The following is a 25970-nucleotide window of genomic DNA, read 5'->3' as shown; positions in this document are numbered from 1 at the left end:
CAAAATCATTCTCTGAACCCTGGTGGTTGTCTCTCCTTTCCTTTTTTGTGTTCGTCCTAGAACCTGAATATTTCACATGAAAAAACCTATTTGAAAAGCTATGTATTTTGGCTTGAGTGTAAACTATGATTTTTATTATCCTACTTACTTTTTAGAGGCAAGGGTCTTCAAGGGTCACACCAAGGTTACTGGAGGTCAGTCTAGAGATCTGAGAACCAAAAATATGGGAGTGCAGTAATGCTGTGGAGCAAAAGATTTCGAATTTTAAATTCCAGCTGTATCTTACTGACTTAAAAAAAATTTTAACTTTTTTTTTTTTTGAGAGACAGAGACAGCATGTGAAGAGGGGAAGGGCAGAGAGAAAGAGGGAGACACAGAATCCAAAGTAGGCTCCAGGCTGTGAGCTGTCAGCACAGAGCCCAATGTGGAGCTCAAACCCACGAATGCGAGATCATGACCTGAGCCGAAGTCGGACTCTCAGCCGACTGAGCCACCCAGGCACCGCTGACTGATTTCTAAATGTAAACTCTCCTGAAGAACCTGCATGGAATGACAGCTCCCCATGCTGCCATTTTTCTTCTTGTTTTATTGAAGATAGGTGCACAGAGGATGTGTTGGAAAGACTAGACATTTGGTGTAGTGGTTAAAGATGCCCATGGCTATTCATGGAGCCCTTATGGGCAAGAGAGTATATGGCACGAAGGTTAAAGAAAGAAGATGGTCAAAGAGAGTTGCTGAGATATAAGTGATACCTGCAGTCCTGTAACATTTTGCTGATTGATCATACACAAGGGTGAGCTCCTTGATAACTGGAATTTTTTGTTTTGTCCTTTTCAGACAGCACTTTTAAACATCGTATTAAGAGATTCATTTGCAGCTCCCGAAAAAGATATCTTCCTAGCCTTGTTAAATTGGTGTAAGCACAATTCAAAGGAGAATCATGCTGAAATCATGCAGGCTGTGCGTTTGCCTCTGATGAGCCTCACTGAACTTCTGAATGTTGTGAGGCCTTCAGGACTGTTGTCTCCTGATGCCATTCTGGATGCTATTAAAGTTCGATCTGAGAGCCGGGATATGGACCTCAATTACAGAGGCATGCTCAGTGAGTACCTGCTTATCCTGCGTTCCTTAGGAAGTTTTCTCCCTCGTCTGATAGTTTCAGCTACAAAACGAGCCACAAAACTCTAGTTGCAGGTATATGTGGTGAGTGGGTCTGAGAACATACAGCTCTGTTTCCTGTTGTTCTCCTCTTAATTCCTCCAGAGACTGGTGAGCCCTTGCAGACCCCAAAGTAGTGATTTCTTGCCATTTCTGGATGGATTTCTTTAGCTGTTCCCTAAAATGTCAGAAATAGACACTTTTCCAAACAGCTTCTCATGCTAAGACCTTTCGTGCCTTCCTTCATCACATCAGCACTGAGTATGTGCTACACGCTTACTATTTTAGGTCCTGTGAACATGGATATTCTAAATAATAATAGTAGCTAACACTTGTGTTACATTTCCAACACTTATGTGATTTTTCTTATTAATAAATAGTGGTTAACACTTACAAGGTGCTTATATATATCAGTAATAGTTCTACATGATCATTTTTTTAAATGTTTATTTTTGAGAGAGAGAGAGAGAGAGAGAGAGAGACAAGTGCAAGTGGAGGCGGGGCAGAGAGAGAGGGAGACACAGAATCCAAAGCAGGCTCCAGGCTCGGAGCTGTTAGCACAGAACTTGAGATGGGACTCAAACTCATGAATCGTGAGATACGATCTGAGCTGAAGTCAGACACTCACCCTACTGAGCCACCCAGGCGCCTCTCTACATGATCATTTAATTCTCAGAACAACCCTTTGAAGTAGCTACCATTATTGGCTCCATTTCACAAATGAGGAAACTGAAGCACAGAGAGGTTAAATAATTTGCTGAAGGTCACACAGAAAGATACAGAGCTGAGAGTCAAACCTACTAGGTAGGCTGTGTAATTAACCACTACGCTGTGTGTGTAAATGCAAAATAGTCTCTGCATTTGAGCCTTTTTAATTTCCTTGTGGAAATAAGATCTACTCCCATGAAAAGTTAAGACGAGCACATGCTGTGAACTTCTAAAGGGAACCTAGGTTCAGAAGGGTTGAGGGAGATTTCATGGAGATTATGAAGCCTGAGATGAATCCTAACATTTGATGCGAGGGGTATTGGGGCAGAGTGTATTCACAGGGGAGGACTGGTTATGACTGAGAGCCGAGGTGGGACATTTCAAGGACCGTCATCAGGAGAGCTCAGCTAGAGGTAGAAGGCTTGCATTGATAAACAACACAGGCTGTAATGGTCAGCTCAGGCAAAATCATAGAAGTCTTTCAAAGTAGCTTGGGATCTGGCTTATACACAACCAGAAGGTAATTTTCAAGAGGAAGAGAGACATGAGTATGGTGGTGGTCTTGAAAGATTGATCCATGATGTAATACTTGTTGATTTGAAATAGTGAAAAACGATTCAGGGAGACCAGCTGGGTAGGTGTCTGACTTGTGTAAGGTTGATAAACTAGAGTGGTAGTAGGGAAGATGGAAATTTTATATTCTAAAAAAATCAGATCTTGGTGATTTAAGGGATTTAAATCTGAGGATTAAGTTTAGGAGGAAGTTAACCATATTTTATCCAATCTAAGAAACCAGAAGTTTTGAGGTCCCATTGTGTTATGTACCACTAAGAAAGGAAACAGTATTGCCAATTAAACCATAACATACCATCATGTCTATGTCTCAACTTCAGAAATGTTAAAATTTGAAAAACTCTGTCTTAGAATTGATGAAATGTGGTAGTTCTCCAAAGATGCTGAGCTTGTTTTTAGACTTACTGAGTTTGAGGGTTTCTGGAACATCTTAGTACTCTGAGTTCTGTCTCATGTTAGTCATTTCCCTGAATGATCTTTTCCTTGACCTTGGCTCAGACATTCTCTTGAAAACTGACTGATCTTAAATAGGTGTCCTAGTCTGGACTTCTCTCCTGACCCATCAGATTTAGATTCCTTTTCATTGGGCACAGAAGAAAAAGCACTGGCTTTGGAGCCAGACAAGTTTGACCTCAAATCTGGAATGAGTCACCTACTAGTTGTGTGACCTGGTATTAAGTTACGTAACGAATTTTACCTTCAGTTTTAACATTTCCTTATATTGTTATGAGAATTAATTGAAATAACGTGTCCAGGGGTGCCTGGGTGGCTCTTTGGTTAAGCGATTGGACACTTGATTTTGGCTCAGCCCATGTTAGGCTCCACTCTTGGTGCACAGCCTGCTTGGGATTCTCTCTCTCCCTCTCTCTCTGCCCCTCCCCTGCTTGCATACTGTCTGTCCCTCTCAACCAATCAATCAATCAATCAATCAATAAACATTTAAAAAAAAAAGAAATAATGCGTGCAAATAACATCTGTAAGCTCAATCAAGGAAATGATTGTTTATATTATCATTATTTGTATTCTTCCTCATCTTTATGTGTCTCTGTAGGAATTATCACACTGGTCACATTGTTTTAAAATTTTTTGTTTGTCTTTGGTCCTCGAAGGCAGAGATGATCTTTGTACGGCCTGTTAATCTTTGTACCCTTTAACATACTCTATAGCATATAGGAGACATTTGGTGCATGAACTCAAGGAGAAATGTCTAATAGCAGTGCAAGCATGTTACTGGAGTTTAGGAAGCAATCAGAACTGGTGAAGAAAGAGTTGAAACCTGGGCTAGAGTGTAGAGAAAGAAGTGAAGATCAAAGTCTGAGACTTGGAGAAGAGCTTTAGCCAAGGGGCTAAAGGTAGAGAAGGAAGAATTAAGTAGGAAGAAAACGGGGTAGGGTTACAGAAGCCGACAGAGGAGAGAACTTTTATATGGAGAGGGTGGTCACAGGTGTCCAGTGATGCTGAGATATAAGAAGAACGAGAATTGAGAGAAAACCTTGGGGTATAAATTGTGGTGGGTTGCTGAGTAGTCTGGGCAGAAGCTTGACTAAACGGGGGGAATTAGGCCATAGGTTTGAAAAGATAGTAAGTACCATGTGTTGACCGTCCAGTGTGTAAATTGGAGTGAAAGGCAGTCGAGAAATAGTTTGGTAGCCAGAGGGAATAGGTCGAGGGAGGTCCGGGTGGAGATTGGAGGTGCTAGAGAGTGGTCCTAGTTGAGGGTCAGCCTTGGATTAAAGTGTGGGAGGGTGGACGGGGGAGAGATAACAAGATAAGTAATATACTTTTAGACTTTCTAAATTCTCATTGTCAGATCCTCTTGGATAAGTTTCTTTTTTCCCCTTCTTGCCCTGGCTTTGGTTTGAGGTGTTGGGAAGACCGTATAACTGGATTTGCTGTTAGGATAGGTTTGGTACATTTTTGTGGGAGGGAGATGCTTTGGACATTTCACATAGTTAATGGTAGCTTAGAATTGACCAACTGATAAGTATAGGTATTAGACACGGGTTATAATAAACCCATGAAATCACCATGAAAGGGACTACTCAGTTCTGGAATGATATATTTACTGTACTTAACTACTCATAAGTATTAAATTCTTCATTCTGGAATAATTCAGTGGGGTCTCAAGGAAGAGATTATACAAATGTTTGGGAATCTTTTATCTAATTTGTGAACTTGAGAAATGAATAAATAGCAGGCTGTTTTTCAGACTTTTTAACTATATGGATAGCAAAATCAATACTAAGGATGCATATCACTTTCGTATCAGATACTAAAAATATAGGTTATTTTCTAGGTAAGTGTTATCCAAACATACTGTTTTATCACATTTCTTCACTGTTAGGAAAAAAGGGTCTAAAATTTGAGAACTGTTCCTGGGCTGTTCTGGAACAATAGTTCTGCGTATTTTGAAACTATTGACCAAATTTGTTTGTGTCATTGTTTTCCCAGGGTATAGTTTCTGTGTCTTTGGGGACTTTTCATGAACTGTGGAGAGGTCCTGTTCTGGACTAGGGGCAGCACAGATACTAATGGTCTTACTTTGAGTTTATTAATACTAGTTTCTGGAAAGTTGTACACTTAAAGCTGTATATCCTGGGGATTTTAACCGAATTGCAGCAATTTTTTCCTCCTTAAAAAAAGGGGGGGTACCCAAAGGATGTTTTTAATTTACCATTGGTGGTTAGTCTTCCTGAGAAGGTGGTTTTGACTAGTCTTATACATACAGCTGGGGAAAAGGAATTAATTTTTAATGAAATTATTTTTTTCCCCCTTAGGGTATTTGAACTACTAGCACTCAGACCATTCCTTTAATGCTTAGTTTTGTCTTATGGAGCCCTTTCTACCTTGAAAGTTAGTGCTTTTTCTGTTTGGGCTGAGTTGTACTTTGTATTGCATGTCTTAGGTTTTAGACTTTGAGAAAGAGTACAGTAATATACTGCTTCTTCATGTTTATAGCAGGGAGCTTATCACAACTTCCATTCTCAAAATTTCTTTATTGAGTAAAAATCAATCTGTTCATCGGACTGCTAAGTTAAATTATTGGTTGATATGTAAATATGTGTGTGTGTTTAAATCTGTGCTGTAGGTACATGGTACCACATAGCCCTTCTTATAGTTTCCAGTAACTCAGATGAAGAAAGCTTGCCCCTCTTGCTTTTCTTGCCTAGATTCCTACAAGACTGAGCTTCCTGAGGACTGTAATTATGCCTTTCACCCCTGTTTTCCAGCACCTAGCACAGTGCCCAAATCTAGACTTTTCACAGTAAATGAGTGACTGAATGGATCCATCCCTTGCTTCTAGACTAGATTTCAAAATGTCTCACCTGTCACATATAGGCTATAATAACAGCAGTGAACCTTTAATACTTTCACAACCCTTTGACTCCTCTTTTATTTATCTTCTATAGTTCGTAGTATCTTCATCTGTAAACTAGGGGGGTTCACAAAGAATCTCTCCTGAGTGTTCTTCTGTGGAGGCATTTCATGTCTGATATGCACTTGTCTGTATTAGATGGTGAGCTTCTGAGTCCAGCACAGTCCAGCACACAGAAGGCAGCTTAGAAATTTTTTTTCTTTAAATAAATAGGATGAAGCTCCCATTCGGCTCTTAGAAGTTTTCATTCTGTGATCTTTATAAGTAACTTGCCTAAAGTTACTGAGTGAAATCAATGCCTGAGCCGGAACCAGTGCTGCTCTGACTCAGGAGGCTGGTGCTCTTCGGTAAAGTTTCCTGCTGGGGTTATTTTCTATCTCTGTTTTGTGTTTGGTGTGTTTGAGCACCAGTACTGTTAAATGTGGAAAGGAGGCCTGCAGAGAGTGGAGATAATGGGGCGAGTCAAGGGAAGACAAGAGTTGTCAAGAAAGCCACGTGTAGTGCCACACGTGTTGGAAGGGAGGAGCCACACATTTTTCAGGGATGTCAGGTTGGGGAGTAGATGATGATTGGGGCACAGAATTAGGTAAAGAGATTGCAGTGGGCAGAGAACCAAGTATGGCTCCAAATGACCCATCAGGGGTGGACAGCTGTCTCAGCCTAGATGTAATATAAAGTTCAATAAAGGAGGAGTAAGAACATAACACAACTAAAGAAAAACACAAGATAATTAACCTAGAACCACTCAGATTTTGGCACTGTGTCGCTAGCAGCAGGTCCTACTCCATTTCTCCTTAGCTTTTCTTTCTAATACTTGGCTTGTTTCTGCCTACCTGTGGAACTTCAAAGCTTATTTTTTTTTCTTCATGTTTGTACAGTGTATCAAAAATCACAAATGTTAAGAAAACTGTTGTTACCCGCTATGTGTTTCATCTCTAACACCCTATATTTTTTGAGAGCTCTTTTCTCGACTGATAGATATTAGGCAGTAAGAATACATTTATGGTCACTTTTCTTCTTACCTTTAACTGGGGGTCTTGTGCGTGTGTGCAGGTGTGCGCACGTGCACATAGACACACACAAATACTTGGGGGTTGTGTTTTTATCTCGTGAGATACTCCGATTATGGTCACCATGAGAGGCTTGCCACTTGTGTAAGTGTTCTCCATTTTAAAGTGAAAGATATTTTCAGGGAATCTGGGTCAAGAAGAGTTAGAAAAGTTCTCAAGCACCCTTGAAATAAACTTCAGAAGAAGACTTTAGACTTGCAGTAGCACTTTCATTTCCATTTTAGACTTTTAGTTACAGTCACTTGAAACCCTTATGCCTAGTGTGTTGTTGCAAGCTTGATAAATTTTAGAGAAGATGCTTGTGTTTAGAGAAAATCAAAGGGTGGCAGCCATTTCTAAGTCTGAAAGCTTGAGTTCCCCCCTTCTTGGCTTGGTCTTGACTGGTGGTGGCAGAACTGGTGGAGATGGTTCCAGTGGTCTGCGGCAACGGACTTCAGACCCCCCCCCCCCCATTTTACACTCAGCAGTAAGGGAGAAAATACCTCTTTTTACCCAGTGTTACGCATTATTAGCACTGGAAAGTGGAGATTGGAAGTTTTTGTTTGCTTGCTTTATGAAAAGCTTCATTTCTTGGTTGGAGGCATCAGGAGGGCAGGGCCCATCTCTGTCTTCCTTTCTGAGGCATTCCAGTGGTACCTGGTACAGATTGAGTCCTCGGTAAGGGTTTTTTGACTGTTTGAATGCTTTACACTTCCCGTGATCTTGTAGCATATCTTATTTGTAGTATGATGTAGTAATCCAGTGAGTGGGTTGGGCACAGCATTATTTGTAGATGAGAAAACCGATCCATAGAGACTGACAGGCCTCACTCAGGGGGAGTGGGGAGTAGAGCCTGAGTCTTAGACTTAGGTTTTCTCACTTTAAATCCAACTTTCTTTTTTTTAAAAAACCATACCAGGTTCTGTTTTCTTCCCTCTGAGTCTCAGGCGACTCTATAGGGAAGGGTTTGGAGAGAGGGGTAAGTGTGTCTTCCCATCAGAAACCCTTACAAGGCAGGTGGCAGGCAGGGCTCCTGGAAGCAGACTACAAGAATGCATATATATGATTACCATGAACTAAGAGAACTCAGGAAATTCTAAACCTGTATCACTTCATCATGAAAAAGGTTGAGCCTGACTAGGTTTTGTTTTGTTTTGTTTTTTCTGAGTTGCCTTAGCCTTTTGCAAGTTAACTAAACCTACCCAGTCCCCATTGTCAGCAGCATTTATTGTTATCTTCTGGAGCCACTCCCTTCACCTGGCTTCATTTGAAAAATGTTAAAAAAATTTTTTTTTATCTTTATTTATTTTTGAGAGAGAGAGAGATAGTGCAAGTGGGGGAGGAACTGAGAGAGGGAGGGAGACACAGAATCTGAAGCAGGCTCCAGGCTCCAAGCTGTCAGTGCAGAGTCCCATGCAGGGCTCGAACTCACGAACCGCAAGATCATGACCTGAGCTGAAGTCAGATGCCCAACTGACTGAGCCCTCTAGCTGCCCCAAAAAATGTTTTTAAAACCCACATTTTGGAAGAAATATGCAGTGATGAATTACCCCCTTTCGCTAAGAGTCTAATTAAGCTCAAACTTTCCCCTATTCAAATCACATAGCTGAGATGTACTTGTACTGTGAGAATTCAGTATTTGTTTACAGTCTGTGAACTTACTTAGTTCTCTTATTATTGTCTGTTTTTTAGTATATGTTTCATGATAATAATGATCATGTTTTTTCTTAGAGAGCTTACTGTGTGCTTCACAAACATTTAATCCTTGCAACAAATAAACAAAAACATCTGGGTCTAGATATTGCCTTCTTGAGAAACTGAAATTCTGAGAAGGTAACTTCCCCAGAGTCATTTGCCTCATTAAAGGTGTAGCCCCTATTTGAACTCTGACCTTGAAGCTCAGGCTCTCAACATCTGCTTTATGCTGCCTCCTGTCTTTCCGCGGAGAGTGTCAGTCAGAATGCCGGCACCTAGAAAACACGCTCTAGCTCTGTGAAGCAGCCTTTGCATAGAGGACTTCAGAGTTCCAGGAACAAATGACACTTAATAAATCTAGTGTTGGAGAGGGGAGGGGGCTTAATTATAACCATAATAATGATTTTGATGACAGACTGAATTTCCGTTTTTAAAAATCTCAATTAAAGTAAAAATAGATCTTCTTTTAAACATACTGTTTGTTTATTAGCTAGATTAACTGCTTCAGCATGTCTGTGTGTATGGTCCATGCCCAGTATCTCCGCTGTATTGGAACGTGTCTTCTTCTGTTGTCTTATCAGATATCTGATCTCTCTGCTTTGCTTTTATATGTCCAGATGGTGGGTACAGGTCATCTTGTATGGCATTTTTGTCCTGTAGATAGTAAATTAAAGCTCCTAATAGAGTGAACTCTGCAGAGCTGGTTTGTTTGCCCTAGTACCTGCTTTTTTTTCCTACTATTATCAGCTTCTTCCTCGTAGCACTAGTCTTAGGCACTTTGTGGCTATGCTGGCGTCATTAAATCTAAATGGTAGGTGGTATCTTAACCCTCGTAGACATTCCATGTCTTCTATCTCTGTAGACTTGTTTCTGCCACTTTTAATTAAATGCACATAATAGAATCAACTAGAATGTTAGAATTTGTCTTTTTCCCTACAATATAGAATAATTTACTAAGTAACCATTAACCTTGCTTTCCTATTTTTAATTGTAGTACCAGAAGAAAATATTGCAACTATGAAGTATGGAGCCCAGGTTGTAAAAGGGGAGCTGAAGTCTGCCTTATTAGATGGTGATACTCAAAATTATGATTTGGATCATGGATTTTCTAGGCACCCAATTGATGATGACTGCCGTTCTGGCATTGAGATTAAGCTAGGTCAGCCATCTATTATCAATCACATACGGATACTCCTGTGGGACCGAGATAGCCGGTGAGTGATTAGCATGACTTGGACAGAAAATGACATTATATTTGATTGAATTGGCCTCATTTTGTGGTCATCTCCTTTGGTTTTACAGTTTGATGCTTTATTTCCTTGGGATTGTTTTGCCATTTCTCCTAAAGTTTAGTTCTGGGAGAAGAGTGAAAGGCTATATTCCTTTAAAAAAAACATTTTTTTGCTTTTTTTCTGTTTATAAAAGTAATGAATATGTGTTTATCATGGAAAACAGAAAATATAGAAAAGCACAAAGAAGAAAATAGAAATTGTTAGTAATCTTGCCAGCCATTAATAATCTTTGCATATATCTAGTATAGATGTAATTATCCAACTTTGTATATATTTAACTAGTTATACGCACACGTACATACGCAAAACAGAAACCTGTAAAACCGTATAGTTTTATAAAATGAAGATTTGATGTCTGAAGGCTGACTTCACTTTGTAGTTGTGAACATTCTACTCTTTAGAAATACTCATCTAAAATATTACTTTCAGTGGTTGGTATTTCACCACCGGGTTACCATTACTTATTTACTTGATTCTTCACTTTTGGACATTATAACCTTTTAAATGCATTTTACCCTATGAATGAAGAAAATAAGTTCTCTTTTAGTATATGTATAAATAATCATCCTCAAAACAAAGGAAGTTTGTGAAAAAAATTTGATGGGCTCCAGCCTAGGAACCCCCCAGTTTGTAGTGGCTTCAAGATTCTGCCTTCCTTCTAGCACCTCTGACACTTTCACCCACTGTGGTTTCTAGGGTTCAGCCATGATGCTCAGAAGTAGTAGAGCAGTATAGGTGACCAAGAACTGTCTTTCTCATCACTGCCCATCATTAACCTAAACCCTACATACCCAGAAATTGATACAGAGTCTCCTAGGCCCTACTCATGCCACTGAGCCTGGGTATGGAGGACTTGATAGTAATGGTGATGATACCTTGTAAATCTTGCACGTTAATTCATTTCTCTTAGCACCACTGGCCATCACTCTTTTAAGCCATTTGAACCAAAGATGAGAAAGTTTTATGAGGTAGGAGTCAGTGTTTCCCATAGGCATAGGTGTTCAAGGTCCCCAGGTTATCTTCATCTGTTTCTTTTTTATTAAGAATGTATTTCCTGGGGAATCTGGGTGGCTCAGTCAGTTAGGCCTCCGACTCCAGCTCAGGTCATGATCTCACGGTTCGTGAGTTCAGTCCCCTCATTGGGGTCTCTGCTGTCAGTGTGCAGCCTGCTTTGGATCCTCCGTCCCCCCCGCTCCCCCGCTCCACTCACACTCTCTCTTTCTCTCTCTCAAAAAAAAAAATGTATTTTCTGATATGTATCTTGTTGGATATAATATGATGTTTAGTTGGCAAAATGGAGCTAATTCACATATCATTTCCAAGAGTCTCTGGATTAATAATAACAGTATAACAATAATAATACTTATATAGCACTTTCATTACTTTTATGTGATCAGTACTGTTCTCAAAGCTTTGCGTATATTCACTCATTTAATTAATAATGAAATTAGTATAAAGATAATAAAAGAAAAGGTTACTATGTTTGAAACTGAAAGTAGTTATTATGGTTTCCATGATGTTAAATATTTATGGGCCACTTTGTTTTAGTATGTGCTTTACATTCACGGGGGACTTAACTTTCCCACATAGCAGTTCTTTTCTCACAGAAGTGGTTATCATTCTAAGCAAAGGTGAAAAATGCAGAATCTTAAGCCCAAAAGATTCTGACATGTGTTGTAAAATTATATCCTGCATTCCTGATAACCCAGAGAGGTTCAATAAAAGGTTATAACCAGTTTGAGACCGAGCGATAAAATGAATGGGAATGAGGGGGCAGCAGAAAATGAGGGGATGACACAAAATAAGCTGACCTTTTCTGGTCACAACTGTTGGTTGCAGGCTGACATTTATGGTCACCTAAATCTTCCGAGATTGTTCCTGTTGATATTACAGTACAAGTAATAACTGCATCTCAAATTTAAATTTGGCTTATGACAGGGGAATATAGATTGGTTCAGCATGGGACCAGCATCTAATGGTCCAGGGTAGCTGACTAGGGGAGGGTGATAGGCTATTTTCATTACTGCTGGATTATTAGCTGCCAAATTCTTTGTTGTATCCCAAAGAAACACACATTATCTCTTCACCCATGTCATTTATTTTTCTTCAGGCTGGATGTATATGTGGGATTGTGGGAGACTGGGAGGGAGCAGGAGATAAACTGGCCTTTCCTGGGAACCATTCTGAGTTGGCTTTCCTGAGAGAATAGGGCTGAGCACCCAGACTAGGGAAGGCAGAAGGAGAAGGCATACTTCTTACTTGTCTGTTTTCTGTCCTGTCTCTTGTCATGGCTTTATTAATCTGCTGATGTAGTAGGAGCAAGGTAGCTGACTCTGTTTGAAAAGGAGCAAATGTCTTGTGTGCCAGATATGTGCCAAACAGCGTGCTAAACCCCGAATATGTGAAGACAAATATGGCGTGATCCTTGTTCTTAAGTAGCTTGTGGTCTACTAAAGCATACAGATGTGCCCGAGGGATAATCTCGATACATTGTGGTGAACGCTACAATACAGGGATCTATGCAGATGTTATTATTTTCTGAATTTGATTGTTATGGAGAATAATATGACCATTAGGCAGAAAATGTAATTAGTGAATACTGTAGTTTTTGTACCCTTTAACGTTTTATTAAAGTATAATGTGGTTTTGTTATTTTAATAGGGTTTTTTCTGCCTTTTTCCTTTTGATTCATAGGTCTTACTCATACTTCATTGAAGTATCAATGGATGAACTTGATTGGATCAGAGTGATTGATCATTCGCAGTATCTGTGTCGTTCTTGGCAGAAATTATATTTTCCAGCCCGTGTCTGCAGGTTAGTTCTCGTGGCTAATTAATGATTTTGATGTTTATTTAAGGAGATTTGGACTTTGAGAAATGGACTACATTTTTTTCTGTCTCATGGAAGAAGACTTTTACAGGATATCAGCTACTAAATGCATCCCAAGTAAAAAACTTAGAGAAAATATGGAAAATTAAGCATCTTAATTCTAGAGTATACTGCGGAACTGTTTATCCACAGTATTTTGTGCCAAACTTCAGCAGAAGACCCGTAAGAACAAGAAGGGAGAGCGAACACTGAGAAGTAGAGATGCTTTTTAAGCTCCATGCTATATACTGAAAGCAGAGTGATTGGTAGGGGTTGTGTTCTTCCTGCAAAAGCCATGGGAGATATTTCTGGAGGCTTCCTTGGTAGTCCTCAGGGCCAGGAGGAGATTTTTATATGTTAGTGTGCATGTTCTGAGTAGCTGTGTTCTTTCTCTAGGTTGGTGCTTATCAGTGGAGTTTGACAGAACCAAGTGTTTCTAGTGGTTTGGGCTGGGAGCAGGGGAGGCTGAGCTGGTGGGGCTCCAGGCTCACACCCTCCCTTCAACTAGAGCACCTTCGTTCTTACTGTTGTTACATATTGTAATCCCATAGAAGGTTGCTTTTAAAAAATGTTGATGAGCTACTGTTCTAATATTTCATATTCTTCCTTTAGGTTAAGGCCATCTTTTAAACCTTCTGAATTCTGTAAAACCTATACAACTAATGAATTTGGGTGTTGGAAAAGGTGGTGCCCAAAGTTCTGCTGTTTTTTTTCTTTTCTGTTGTAATTTTCCCTTTGGAAATTGCCCTCAGGTATTCCTTATCTTAGAGTCAAAAGATCAAAAGCAGAAAATGATTGGTTCATTTAGTCAGGTGTGGCAAGAAGAGAAGGAAAGGTATTTGGGGGTGTAAACCAGGAGCAATGTGGTTCTGGCCTCTTACCCACTCCCATCCCCACCCTCATCCATGACCCCAGCTGACTGATTTGGAGCAGATGGGGGTGCCCAATAGCACTTACTCTGCAGGTCAGAAGATACCCTTATACTTAATAAACTTAGGACCTAACAGCATCAGGCTGAATTCTTAACCTCCACCGAAGGAACTCCACAAAAGCTCTCCGCCTTCTGGTACAGTAAAGAATGTTGCCTTTTTTTTTTTTTTTTATGGGTATGACCGGACACAATATTGTTACCCAGGGATCCTCTTGTGTAAAAATGAAGGAAATCAATTTCATTTCCCCAAAGAGAGACTAAAGTGTTGCAGGTCTGGCAGTTGCTCTTTTATCAGGAGTTTTGAATGGATTAAAAAAAGAAGGACAAGAAATTGAGTGAAGATTTTGTGTCTCAGAGCTGCCTAGGGATACTTTGAGAGTGACAGAGGGGCCCCAACTTGGAGGAGAAGATTGAGTCTGCATTGACTCAGGTTATTATGGTTGTATTGGATTAAAAAGTAAGCAACATAGCAACCAAAGCATCTGATATGGACTGAAAGACTGTATGGGTTGCATTTAATTTGAAACAAGAGGAACTGGACTCCCAGAACAAATCATCATGAATATAATAGTAGCCATGACAGAGGCTGTATGCTTTACCCACTCGGAAATTCCCACCGTGTGGAGGGAGATTTATGCCTTCATTCGCCATCTCTGGCTTTTAGAAAATATACTTCACCTTATTTACTAATGGGTATTACTTATACTCCCCTTTCCTTATTTAGTCTCTTCTGTGTGGCCTTGCTTTTTATTGATGTAGCTTTTATGTGTTGCAGAGCCTGGCTGTATTCATGATGCTGGTTTTTGTCTTGGTATAGCCAGTTCCCAGCCCTGGTCAAGAAAAACTGAGCAAAGATGGTGTTAGAGATGGTGATAACAAGACAAGGAAAGAATCTTGATATCCAGAGTAGTTAAGAAATAAATTTAAAAAGATTTATAACCACTTTTACATATTAATTACTACATTCCTTTATAAACTGCCTTTTGTAATAGACTGGAATTTTGGTAGCCTTTAAAAATGAACCTAAGACTAAGTCTCAGTTGATTATCCAAGGATGTCTTATACTTGGTATTTCTTCACACTCATTTATTGACTGTCTAAACAATGTTCTAAATACACATCTTCCAGGAACATTACTGGGTACATATAAATTACTTGGCGTTATTTAGTTAATTCGCACATTTGTACGTCACCTTTGTTTTTTGGTGTCCTTTGAGTATTTGTCTTGCCTCCGATACTAAAACTACAAAGTCCTGGAAGCAAGGAGTATGGATTCTAATCTTTCAGTATTCTTGCATGGTACTCAGACTGTGACCTCGTATGCAGTAGGTACTCTGTAAATGTTAGCACAGGTTTCGTGGGGTCAAGGCCCTGACTGCGTAATGAAGAGAATTGATTCAGCATTAATATGTATATACATTCATTGGCACTTTTTATCCACGTATTTGTTAAAAAATATATTAGTGCTCGAAAGGTCTCGGAGTGGTACGTGGTTCTGTACTGTTTGCAGAGGTAACTTCCTGTTTTTCATCAGGAAACTGAATTTTGAGGTTAATCCTGAAGGATATGGGTACCAGGTGTTGATGAAAGATTACATCAACTATATGCCCGGAAGAGGAGACTGTGAGTTGGGGAGTGTGAGACTAATGGCTCTCTCTGAGTCTTGGCTGGATTGCATGGAAACCAGTGCTGTGTCATAGAAACCATGGGCTGTGGAGCTAGATAGAGCTCTTCTCACATTCTGGTTTCACTGAATACTGGCATGGTGATCTTCGTTAAGCTGTGCTTCTCCAAGCCCTAGTTTTCTACACCAGTAAAAAAACAGGAATATCACAACACCGTTTATGAGGTCTGCTGTGGGGAGTTAGATGACATGGCATATGTACAAACATTGAGTACAGTGCTTGGCCCAAAGGAGAGGCTCGGTCAGTAGTGGTTTTTATTTTTATTGTTTTTATTTTTATTATTTTTATTATTTTTAAATTGCTTTTATTTATCTATCTATCTATCTATCTATCTATCTAATTTTTGAGGCTCTCAACTGGTGTTTGACCTTCAGAGAAAGAGATTCGTTCTTGCCATCCTCTTTGGCCATGGGGGCTCTCACTATGAGGAAACTGTTCCTGACCTCAGGAGCCTAGTCTTCTTAACACTTTTCCATATTGCCAGTCCATACATAGCAGTCCAAAACATGCCTTAAATGGTTTGCTTTATCTCATAACCTGCGTATTGGTGTGTTTCTAACGGATTTAATGTATTTTCATTTTGGTAAAACATGTTTTATTGTAACAGAATATATATGGCATAAAATTTGCCATTTATATATATCATGTGGAATGTAGTTCAGTTAGCAGCACTTCACTTCGTCAAGGTAGTAGAGTTTATCTAGTGGCAATAAGGATAATGTCAGGCTTCAAAGTCAGAGTGATTATTCCAACCATAATAGTGAGTGGAGGGAATGATCTGCTCTGTCTTCTGGGCCCTTTTTTAGGAATGTGCTGTAGATTAAGTGGGGACTGTTCTATAGAGCCAAAGTCTAGACTAATAACTCCCCCTGCTCAGCCCCCACCTAGGGATGAAGAAAATTGACTTGTCCACGTTAGTATAATCTTTCAGATGCACTCAGAACCACGTTATGTCTTACCAGCTTCCTCTTTCTCAGGAAAAGGCAATTTCTGCTCTACCCATAAATTCTCCAACCTTTACATTGTCTTGGCTATCTAGTAAGCTCTCTTCAAGCCCTTCCACATCTTTCCTAGATGCTGGAGCCAAGGACTGAACAAAAAACACTAATAAGGAGTGGCAAATATGGAGTGCTTTAAAAAACTTTCTGGCTGTTTCTCAACATGGTGCTAATAATTTGGCAGCCATACAAAAGTGCTAAAATAGGAGAGGACTTGAGAATGTGGGTGTGAATGGGTAGAGGTGGATTTTAGAGCCTGCAGGCAGCTGGTAGCTGGAATTACCAAGGTGATCCTGGGGCCATACCTGGGAGTTGAGGGAAGGAATAGCAGGCCTGCAAGCACCGTCTCCCAGGTATGCCTGTGAAGAGAGAGAAGAAAAGACTAGAAGGCAGGTGTGTTTTCTGTACGGGCTGGTCAGAGACACGGGAGGAGTCAGGAGGAGCAGTGACTGAAGATGAGGCCGGAAAGAGTATTGAGAAGGGTGTGGCTTGACAGGAATGTGGCACCAGAGGGATGACCTCAGTTAACACAAAACGGGGCTTCTGTCTTCTTCTTCTTCTTCTTTTTTTTTTTAGAGTTTATTTATTTATTTTGAGAGAGAGAGAGCACGCGCACATGCCTGTGAGCAAGGGAAAGTCAGAGAGAGAGGAGGAGAGAGAATTCCAAGCAGGCTCCATGCTCAGTGCAGAGCTCAACTCGGGTCTCAATCCCGTGACCGTGAGATCATGACCTGAGATGAAATCAGGAGTCAGGTGCTCAGCTGAATGAGCCACCCAGGCATCCCCCCTTTTTTTTTGTAATTTTATTTTATTTTTTATTTTTTTAATTTAATTTTTTATTTTTTAAAATTTTCATCCAAATGGGGCGCCTGGGTGGCTCAGTCAGTTAAGCATCCGACTTTGGCTCAGGTCATGATCTCACGGTCCGTGGGTTCGAGCCCCTTGTCGGGCTCTGTGCTGACAGCTCAGAGCCTGGAGCCTGCTTCAGATTCTGTGTCTCCCTCTTTCTCTGACCCTCCCCCATTCATGCTCTGTCTCAAAAATAAATAAACGTTAAAAAAATTTTTTTTTTAATTTACATCCAAATTAGTTAGCATACAGTGCAACAGTGATTTCAGGAGTAGATTCCTTAGTGCCCCTTACCCATTTAGCCCATCCCCTCTCCCACAACCCCTCCAGTAACTCTCAGTTTGTTCTCCATATTTATGAGTCTCTTATGTTTTGTCCCCCTCCCTGTTTTTATATTATTTTTGTTTCCCTTCCCTTATGTTCATCTATTTTGTCTCATAAAGTCCTCATATGAGTGAAGTCATATGATTTTTGTCTTTATCTGACTGACTAATTTCACTTAGCATAATACCCTCCAGTTCCATCCACATAGTTCCAAATGGCCCCTTTTGTTTTTAAGTACAAGAAATGGGAATGTATTGTTCATGACACTTTTATTATAAAATTATAATGTAGGACATATTTTAAATACTGATAAAGCTTGCCCTCTGGTAAAGTTGTACCCAATTTCTACCAATAACACATGAAAGTGCTGTTTCTTTGAGTCCTTACCAATGTAAGCTTGTCAACATTTTGCCATTGTGAGCCTTGATTTATTAAAAAAAAAAAAAAAGCAACAACTTATTTTAATTTAGATTTCTTTTATCATCAATGAGGTAGAATAGTTTTTAATAATGGCCATTGTTCTTTCTCATTTATGAAAAGCCTGTTTTTGTCTTCTGCATATTTTTCTTCTGACACAATTATCTTTTTCTGTCTTGGGAGAACTTATTCTGATATATTGACATATACACATTGAGATATCTATGTATACACATACACACACACACACATATGCCATCCTTTTGCCTGTCATGTACAATTTGTTTTTAGTTTTTAGTGTTTTACTGGTACTTTTTGCCATATAGAGTTTCACTTTTTAAAAAATGAAGTCCAAAAAATACATACATACCTGCATACATGCATATGTATATACATTAAGTAGTCTAATCTGTTAATCTTTTTTATGATCCCTGGTGGTCTGCTATCATGTTTAGAAAAGGTGTTTCTCATTCTAGCATTAAAGAATATTATATTTTTATAAACTTTTTCTACTATTTGTTATTTTTGTCTTTAGATATTTAAGTCAGCCAGAATATTTTTTGTGTGTATTTTCAGTAGGAATAGTCAGTTGACTAAGACCATTTATTTAATAATTGTTCCTTACCACATGAATGTGAACAGTCATATTTATCATATGCTGAATTCTAGCATATTCTCCACTCTGTTTCACTGATTTCTTTGTCTATTGCTGAAAGTGTTGTAATTATTGTAGTTTCCCTTCCCTCCTTTTGATATTATAAAGTGCCAAATGTGTCCTGGAAAAAAGAAAGGATGTTATAGAGCATCTGCCGGCCTGTCTTCTGGTCTCAGTGGTCACATTAGAGGCCATAAATGATGATAAATATCTCACTAGAATTGTTCTACTTTCACTTACAACAAGAAATTTAGGCATGCTTCACCAGCTAAGAAAATAGATTTTTCTTCATTTATTCATCAGTTCTTTCATTCATTCACTCATTCATCACTTACTCATTCTGCAGTAAGCTCTACTTTGTGCTCTGCACTGTACTTGATACCGAGGCCATAACACCTGCAGAAGACTGCCATGGTTTCTGCTGTCATGGAATTTGGGAGAAACCAACATCAACAAGTGATAATGCATCAAGTCATTTTAAGTGTTGTGAAGATGGTACTGTGATAGTGACCGTGGTCCAGGGGAGGTGTTGGGGAGGGTATTTTACAAAGGTGGTCAGAGAAGGCCTGAGCAGGGAGGTGGGTATTCTTTGAGATGAAAGGAGTGATATTTTCTGGTCATTGTTTTAGATAGTTAGCCTTTCTTTGGTGTACATTGACTGTTATTCAGGAGTAACTGGTCTACTGTAGGAGGCCTCATTAGAGGGATACTAAAACTGCACTGTTTTTTCACATAGGACACTTTAATCTCTTTTATTGCTACCATGCATTCCAGGTTCCTCATCTCTGCCATCATTAGGTGCAGTTTTTTTTTTTTTTAACCCATCTTCATTAGATTATGGTACCCACAGAGTGCTATAGATCTATAGGACATAAAACAAATGAGAAAATAAACATTGCTATTTATGGAAGCATTCTTTCCCAACCATGTTAACATTATACAAAAGCTGCATGTCTTCTTTCTTTTCTCTCTTGTTTTCCCCTGCTTCTGTAACTGGGCACTGATACATTCCTTTACTTTTCGAGGAAGGCACTTACTCATTGGTTCACTGGGATGCTTTAGAATTGTAGCTAGGATTATGCTGAGGCTTTATTTCTTTATGTGATTGGCATCTTCAGAATTCAAGCAATGCCTTATCCAGATGTAGGGAAGAAAGGAATAGTTTCACTTTTAAAAAAGGAAACATTTTAGTGCATACTTAGTGTGAATTGTACCTACAACTTTGACGTCATAATTGAACTAGTATAGAGCAAACCTGCACGCAGGAACATTTTCTTCTGAGAATGCAAAGCAAAGTGCAGCCACATGGTGTCACTAAATCATAACAATTTTACTTGAGGCCAAAGAGGTTGAAATTGCTTTTTTGTTTTTTGTTTTTTAAATAAAACCATATTTATACATAGATTGTTCTGAAGTCTGTGACTTATGAAATAAATATGTGAAATATTTGTGAAATAACATGTGAAACTATTTGTACTATTTAAGTCTCTCAACTCACATGAAACATTATGTGTGAAGTCTGTAGATAGCAGCCAGCTCTTGACCCATCATCTGCAAAGTATAGCAGCTATGTGGGCTTCTGTAGTACATTTATCAGTTTCATACAAATAAGGTGGGTTTTTTTTTTTAATCTTCCTTTGGAATTTTGAAAGAAATAAAAGAGTAACTCAAAGGAGATAGATCCATTAAGTAGTTATAAGGAATCGGGGAGCAAAAGAAAGGAGGATGAAGAAAAGAGAGACAGGATTACAGGACCTCGGGAGAGACAGGAAGGGACAGTCTAACAGTGAAGGAGCATGTTCTCTGGGCCAGCCACGTCATTACCTTGTGTATCCTCACAGTAGCTCTACGAGAGAAAATACTGCTAACTACCTCATTTTACAAACGAGGAAACTGAGCCTTAGGGAAGCTAAATTTGCAGGTCCCATCTGACTGTAGTTAACATCAGGGCCCTACATTGCCTTTGTAGGATATGAGGTAAAGAAATAGCTCTGGTTTAGCGCAGGAGGAGACATGAAGCCCCGAAGAAGCTCTTGCTGCCTCTGGGGCAGCAGCAGTTTCCAGGAATGCCGAAAGAGAGGGCCCGGTGTGGCCGCATTCTGTTCTGCTCGTGGGGGTCATAGCCACCCAGACTACAAGGCCACTGACGATGAGGATGAGGATGATGATGAACAGTTGGGGAAGTTTTCTCTTTTAAAATGTGCCAAAGGGAGTGTAGCAATCCTTTATTGTCAGTTTGTCAATAGAGCTTTGAATTCCCTGGCCCCTTAGTTCCCAATAAGATCACTGTAGCCTTTATTATTACAATAGGGAGCCTGTTGTTCTTAACTCCTGATTTGCTTTGCGTCCAGTGTATTTAGAAACATACTTCATATATTATGGATTCTCTCTTGAATTACTTTTTTTTTTTAAGTTTAGAAATTTTCTATTTATAATTTTCACTTACAGTCCTCCTATTAGGCCAAAAGAAAAAAAAAACCACTGTGTTTTGTTCAGTAAGACTTTGGAGACATGACTGTTTGTGCTTAAGTTATTAAATCACATCCAGGCTTTTTTTGCTTGTTTTGTTTAAAGAGTAATAACACGTTGAACTGTTGTGTGTTCAGTAGAGGAATTGGAATATGAGAAAACAGAACAGGGTTGTCCTTTTCTTTTGCATTTTATTTTATAATTTTAGAATATAAATTACTGCCTTTTAATAAGCCTATTGCATAAGATGATGTTAATACTAATGACCTATTGTTATTGTCACAAACAGCCGTTGTCTGTTTTTCATTCTGGAAGGGCAGGAACTATATTTGGTGGCACTAATAGTTGCTCCCCAAGCAGTTAGGTCCAGGATTAAGTTCAGATAGTACCTCTCTGGTTGAGCATCAGAAATCTTTTTTCTCATGCTTTCACTCTCCGCAGCACTGCTCTGTTACTTACAGGATTTATTCGTGTAGACATTCATCTAACAAACATTTACTGAATACCTGCTGTATTGCAGGCACTTAGTCTAGGTGTCAGACATAAATGGATGAACTAGACACAGTTTTTGCTCTCCTTCCAAGGACTGACAAAGTAAAATACGATAGGTGCAATGATAAAGGAATATATAGGGTATGCAAGAGCATCATTATAGGGGTTCCTACTAAAGACAGGATTTGAACTGAGTCATAAAGGACCAAGGGATTGAGCCAGCAGACAAATGGAGAAAGGATGTTCTGTGTATGCAGGACACTTGCCGAAGGCAGAGTCTGCATTGGACTTGGCCAAACCTGAACCCTCTTCTCAAGACTCTGCATCATTTGGTCCTTCTGCTTCTTTAGTTTCATCCTTGGTTCTTATTAAAAATGCCTTATTTTGTCTCATCAGTCAAAATCGTCTGTTTACCCTCTATCTTCCCATACCTCCCTAAGCTCAGAGACATGTACATGAATGACAATCCTTCTCTCTTTATGTGACCTTGTATAACTGTTTCCGGTATCTGGGACTTGGTTTTATTTAAAGTTTCTTTCTTTCTTTCTTTTCTTTCTTTCTTTCTTTCTTTCTTTTTTTAAATGTCTTTCAACGAGATTAGAAGACTCCCTGGGGAGAACTGTAAATTAGGTTAATTTTCACAAATAATATTCAGAAAAGAGTAAAAATTCCCAAGAAGCAGAGAAAAAGTTCCTGTTTTGGATCCAGGATTTGAGTCAGTGTGTCTTTTGCTTAGAAAAAGAATACATTTTCGTAAGTATTTCGTTGTTGAGTATGTGCTGCATGTAAGGAAATGGACATTAGGAAATCAGCTTTCCTGTTTGAGATCTTCTTTTGGAATCTGTTTTGGTACTGCAGTGTTCCCAACACTTATTTATGGAACTTAGGAAATCCTGAACCGGGAGGCCAGGTACTGTGTGACTTGGCATGGGATTATGGGTCTATCAAGTAGAACGCAAGGAGGGAATAGAATACAAAGCCATCTGGGACTCTGGGCTTCTTAATATGAGCGAGGAGCCTCCAGCATAGGTGAGCTGTGGGACGGGAATAGGAAACCAGGAATTAATGGAAATGGTGGGAAAGAGTTTCCAGGACTTCCAGCACAGCTTCCAGAATGAATAAGAGCATGGTATCAATGGAGTAAAGCTTCACTGACTTTGCTTTTTGAAAGATCAAGAAGAGGGAAGGACACCTAGATCTCAGATCTTGGAGATCAGAAAAAAAACTTACACAGATTTATTTGTGAATTATATAACCATTTTTACTCTTGTTTACTTTGGTAATGGTAACATAAAGAAGATACTGGTCAAGTAGTTAATAATAGTCTCAGTGGGGAGTTAGGCCTGTGCATATCAACACATCACCCCACACGGCCTGGCAGTGATTGCTCTGATCTTTTAACATTTATAGCTTAAATCACCCAATTCAGCCATTAATTACATAATATATGTTGTATGCCTCTCTAATTATTTTGTATTGTAGTTCCTGGACCTCACTGTATATTCCTTTGGTAGTAGTTGCTCATCAGATATCTTGTTGAATCTCTTTAGCCTTCTAAAATTCCTGAAGGAAGTTGCCCGAATAATAATCTGTTTTTCTGGAAAAATCCTTTTAACATTGCTGTTTTTTCCTCAATGTTAGAAAGAGATACTAGGAAACTAGCTTTTGTAATATTTCTTTCCACAGAAAATATGCTCAAAGAGGACTATATGTACAAGCCCCATGGTTAATAAAACCATCAGAGCTTTCTCAGTGATCTTTATAAATGGCACAAGTTCCCTAGACCAGGGTGCTTTCTGTGGATACAAGGTTGGCTCAGGGGAGAGTGGACCAGAAGTGAAACCAGATTGCTTGTCTGCTGCCAGAAATTCTGGGCAGAGTGCCAAACTTGGTTCACCTTCTAAAAATTCATCTCCCAATATGAAAATAGAGGGCTCGAACCCTGCAAAGAATGGTGGTCGCATGTACCCTTGGACTCCCTTCAGCCCAAAGCACATTATCGATGATGTGAGGAAAGGTGGGGGAACTGATTGGTGTGGACTGGCGGCTTTGACCCCATTTAAGAGCTGTAATATTTTCCTGAACAGTCTTACTTCATTATGTTTCAAATTATAATTTCATAAGTTAATAATTGTTCTTCCAAATAATGTGGGTCATATATACACATGAATATGTTCTGCCTGATAGGAAGCTGTAGGTTTAATTTCTAATAGTCATAGAAATTCTGTGCACATTAGGAAGCTATTAGGATGTAACAGCTGTTTTAGTTCTTTTCACCCTGCAAAAGAAATGTGATGCAGACTAAAATGATCAGTAATTATGTATTTTGAAAGCTAAAGCTCCAGTTATAGAAAGAGCTAATTTACACATTAGATACTGATAAAACTACAGTATGCTATGAGTTTCAAAGTTAGTGTTATCTCTTGCCTAAGTCTATGAAAGAGAGGCTGTGCCAAAAGACATTTTTCCCTCTCTGAAATCCTCTTTTGCATTGCCTATTGTAATTTTGAAGTTGCAAATCAACAGTAATGAAGAACTGCTTGATATTTTTGTAAAGAAAAAAATTAGAAGGAATGTTAGAGGGAGTGGGATTTAGAAGGATTTTATTTTATTTCTGTTGATCAGTGCCTACCATCTGCCTTCCATTTAATGTTGTAGAAGCATGCATGCGTTTCTCAGTTCTGAACAGATGATGTGCATGGTTTGTTGAGATATATGTGTATTCTGGATGTGTGTGTGTGTATATATACCTACAGTGCTTAAAATCACACTTGAAGTGTAAAACAGATAATGAGTCTCCATTTTGGGCTAATTTGCATATTCGGCTCTTGTACACAAAACAAAAGACTACAATGACACTGATTTTCTTTTCTACTTTAGAATCGGCACTAACCAGCTGTCAACAAATATTTTGATTAAACACTTTCCTTTATTGGGGAACTTTGGGGCACATTCTTTGTATAAACATATTGTTTTCTTTGATTTCAAGGGACATATTTTCAATATGATTCATGGATGCATCACACCGGTAAGCTGTCATGCACAAAAATATATTTCTCTCTGTAAACTTCCTTTTTACCGTTGATTTCTCTAGGGCAAAAATATGGCTCAGAACAGAATATTCCAACTCAGGATACTTGCCTGAAATAAAGGTGGCAAATAAATGTATAAACCTGCTTTAAGTAAACTGAAAGTTTTAAAGTACAGTTCGTTAAGCTGGACTTTTCCAAGAGATTTTTAAAGAAGATTTAACAGTTCCTCTCATACATTCAAAATGTAATTTGAGGATAAAAATTTTGTTAATATTTTGACAAATACTCATTGAGTCTTTCTTCTGTGTATCATGGTACGTAAACGTGTATTTTATAAAAATGGTATTATGGCGCATATACTATTTTGAAACCTTGCACGTATATATTTATATTCATTATTTTTTTTTTTGCTTTATCCTTTTTGAAAGCATGGTATTCTTTTTATTTATTTATTTATTTATTTTTTGAATATATGAAGTTTATTGTCAAATTGGTTTCCACACAACAACCAGTGCTCATCCCAAAAGGTGCCCTCCTCAATACCCATCACCCACCCTCCCCTCCCTCCCACCCCCCATCAACCCTCAGTTTGTTCTCAGTTTTTAAGAGTCTCTTATGCTTTGGCTCTCTCCCACTCTAACCTCCTTTTTTTTTTTTTTTTTTCCCTTCCCCTCCCCCATGGGTTTCTGTTAAGCTTCTCAGGATCCACATAAGAGTGAAACCATATGGTATCTGTCTTTCTCTGTATGGCTTATTTCACTTAGCATAACACTCTCCAGTTCCATCCACGTTGCTACAAAGGGCCATATTTCATTCTTTCTCATTGCCACGTAGTACTCCATTGTGTATATAAACCACAATTTCTTTATCCATTCATCAGTTGATGGACATTTAGGCTCTTTCCATAATTTGGCTATTGTTGAGTGTGAAAGCACAGTATTCTGAATGTACTGTTGTTTACCTAACAGTCTCCTACTGAGGGACTTAGAATGCTTTCAGTTTTACTGTTATAGAACACTCTAGTCTGTATACTTATCTGATTATCTCTTCACATTGGCAGAGTCAAAGGATATGATCATCTTAAAATGCAAGACCTATTGGTAAATGCCACCCAAAAGCATTATACCAGTTTGTTCCTACCAGGAGTATATGACAGTACCAGTTTCTCCACAGCCTTATCAACAATGGGCATTATCATTGTTTTTAATCTTTTGTCAAACCGATAAGCAAACTGCGGGCTCTCATTTGTTTTAGTGTGCAGATTTTTGATTATTTGTAAAGTTAAACAGTTGTCCATCTGTTTGTTGATAAGCATCCGTATTTTCATCGAAAAGACGAAATTTAAGGTGGCCTGGAAAAATGAGTTGAGTTTTGACTGGGTAATTTTAGAGGGCTTTTT

At 39.0% G+C, this 25970-nt stretch overlaps 1 protein-coding gene across 3 annotated transcripts in view; it reads left to right on the top strand.

The window, feature by feature from the left end:
- BTBD9 (BTB domain containing 9) overlaps window positions 1-25970 on the top strand; it is a 415896-nt gene that overhangs the window by 44903 nt on the left and 345023 nt on the right. For all 3 annotated transcript variants that reach the window (XM_043591300.1, XM_043591301.1, XM_043591302.1), the window contains 3 exons: window positions 838-1102; window positions 9554-9773; window positions 12546-12665. In XM_043591300.1, the coding sequence (XP_043447235.1) occupies window positions 838-1102; window positions 9554-9773; window positions 12546-12665 (605 nt within the window). The remainder of the gene's footprint in view (window positions 1-837; window positions 1103-9553; window positions 9774-12545; window positions 12666-25970) is intronic.

Source organism: Prionailurus bengalensis, chromosome B2 (assembly GCF_016509475.1).
Source record: "Prionailurus bengalensis isolate Pbe53 chromosome B2, Fcat_Pben_1.1_paternal_pri, whole genome shotgun sequence".
NCBI classification, from domain to species: domain Eukaryota; kingdom Metazoa; phylum Chordata; class Mammalia; order Carnivora; family Felidae; genus Prionailurus; species Prionailurus bengalensis.
Note: the sequence above shows the minus strand (reverse complement) of the source record. Positions and strands in the feature narration are given on the sequence as shown.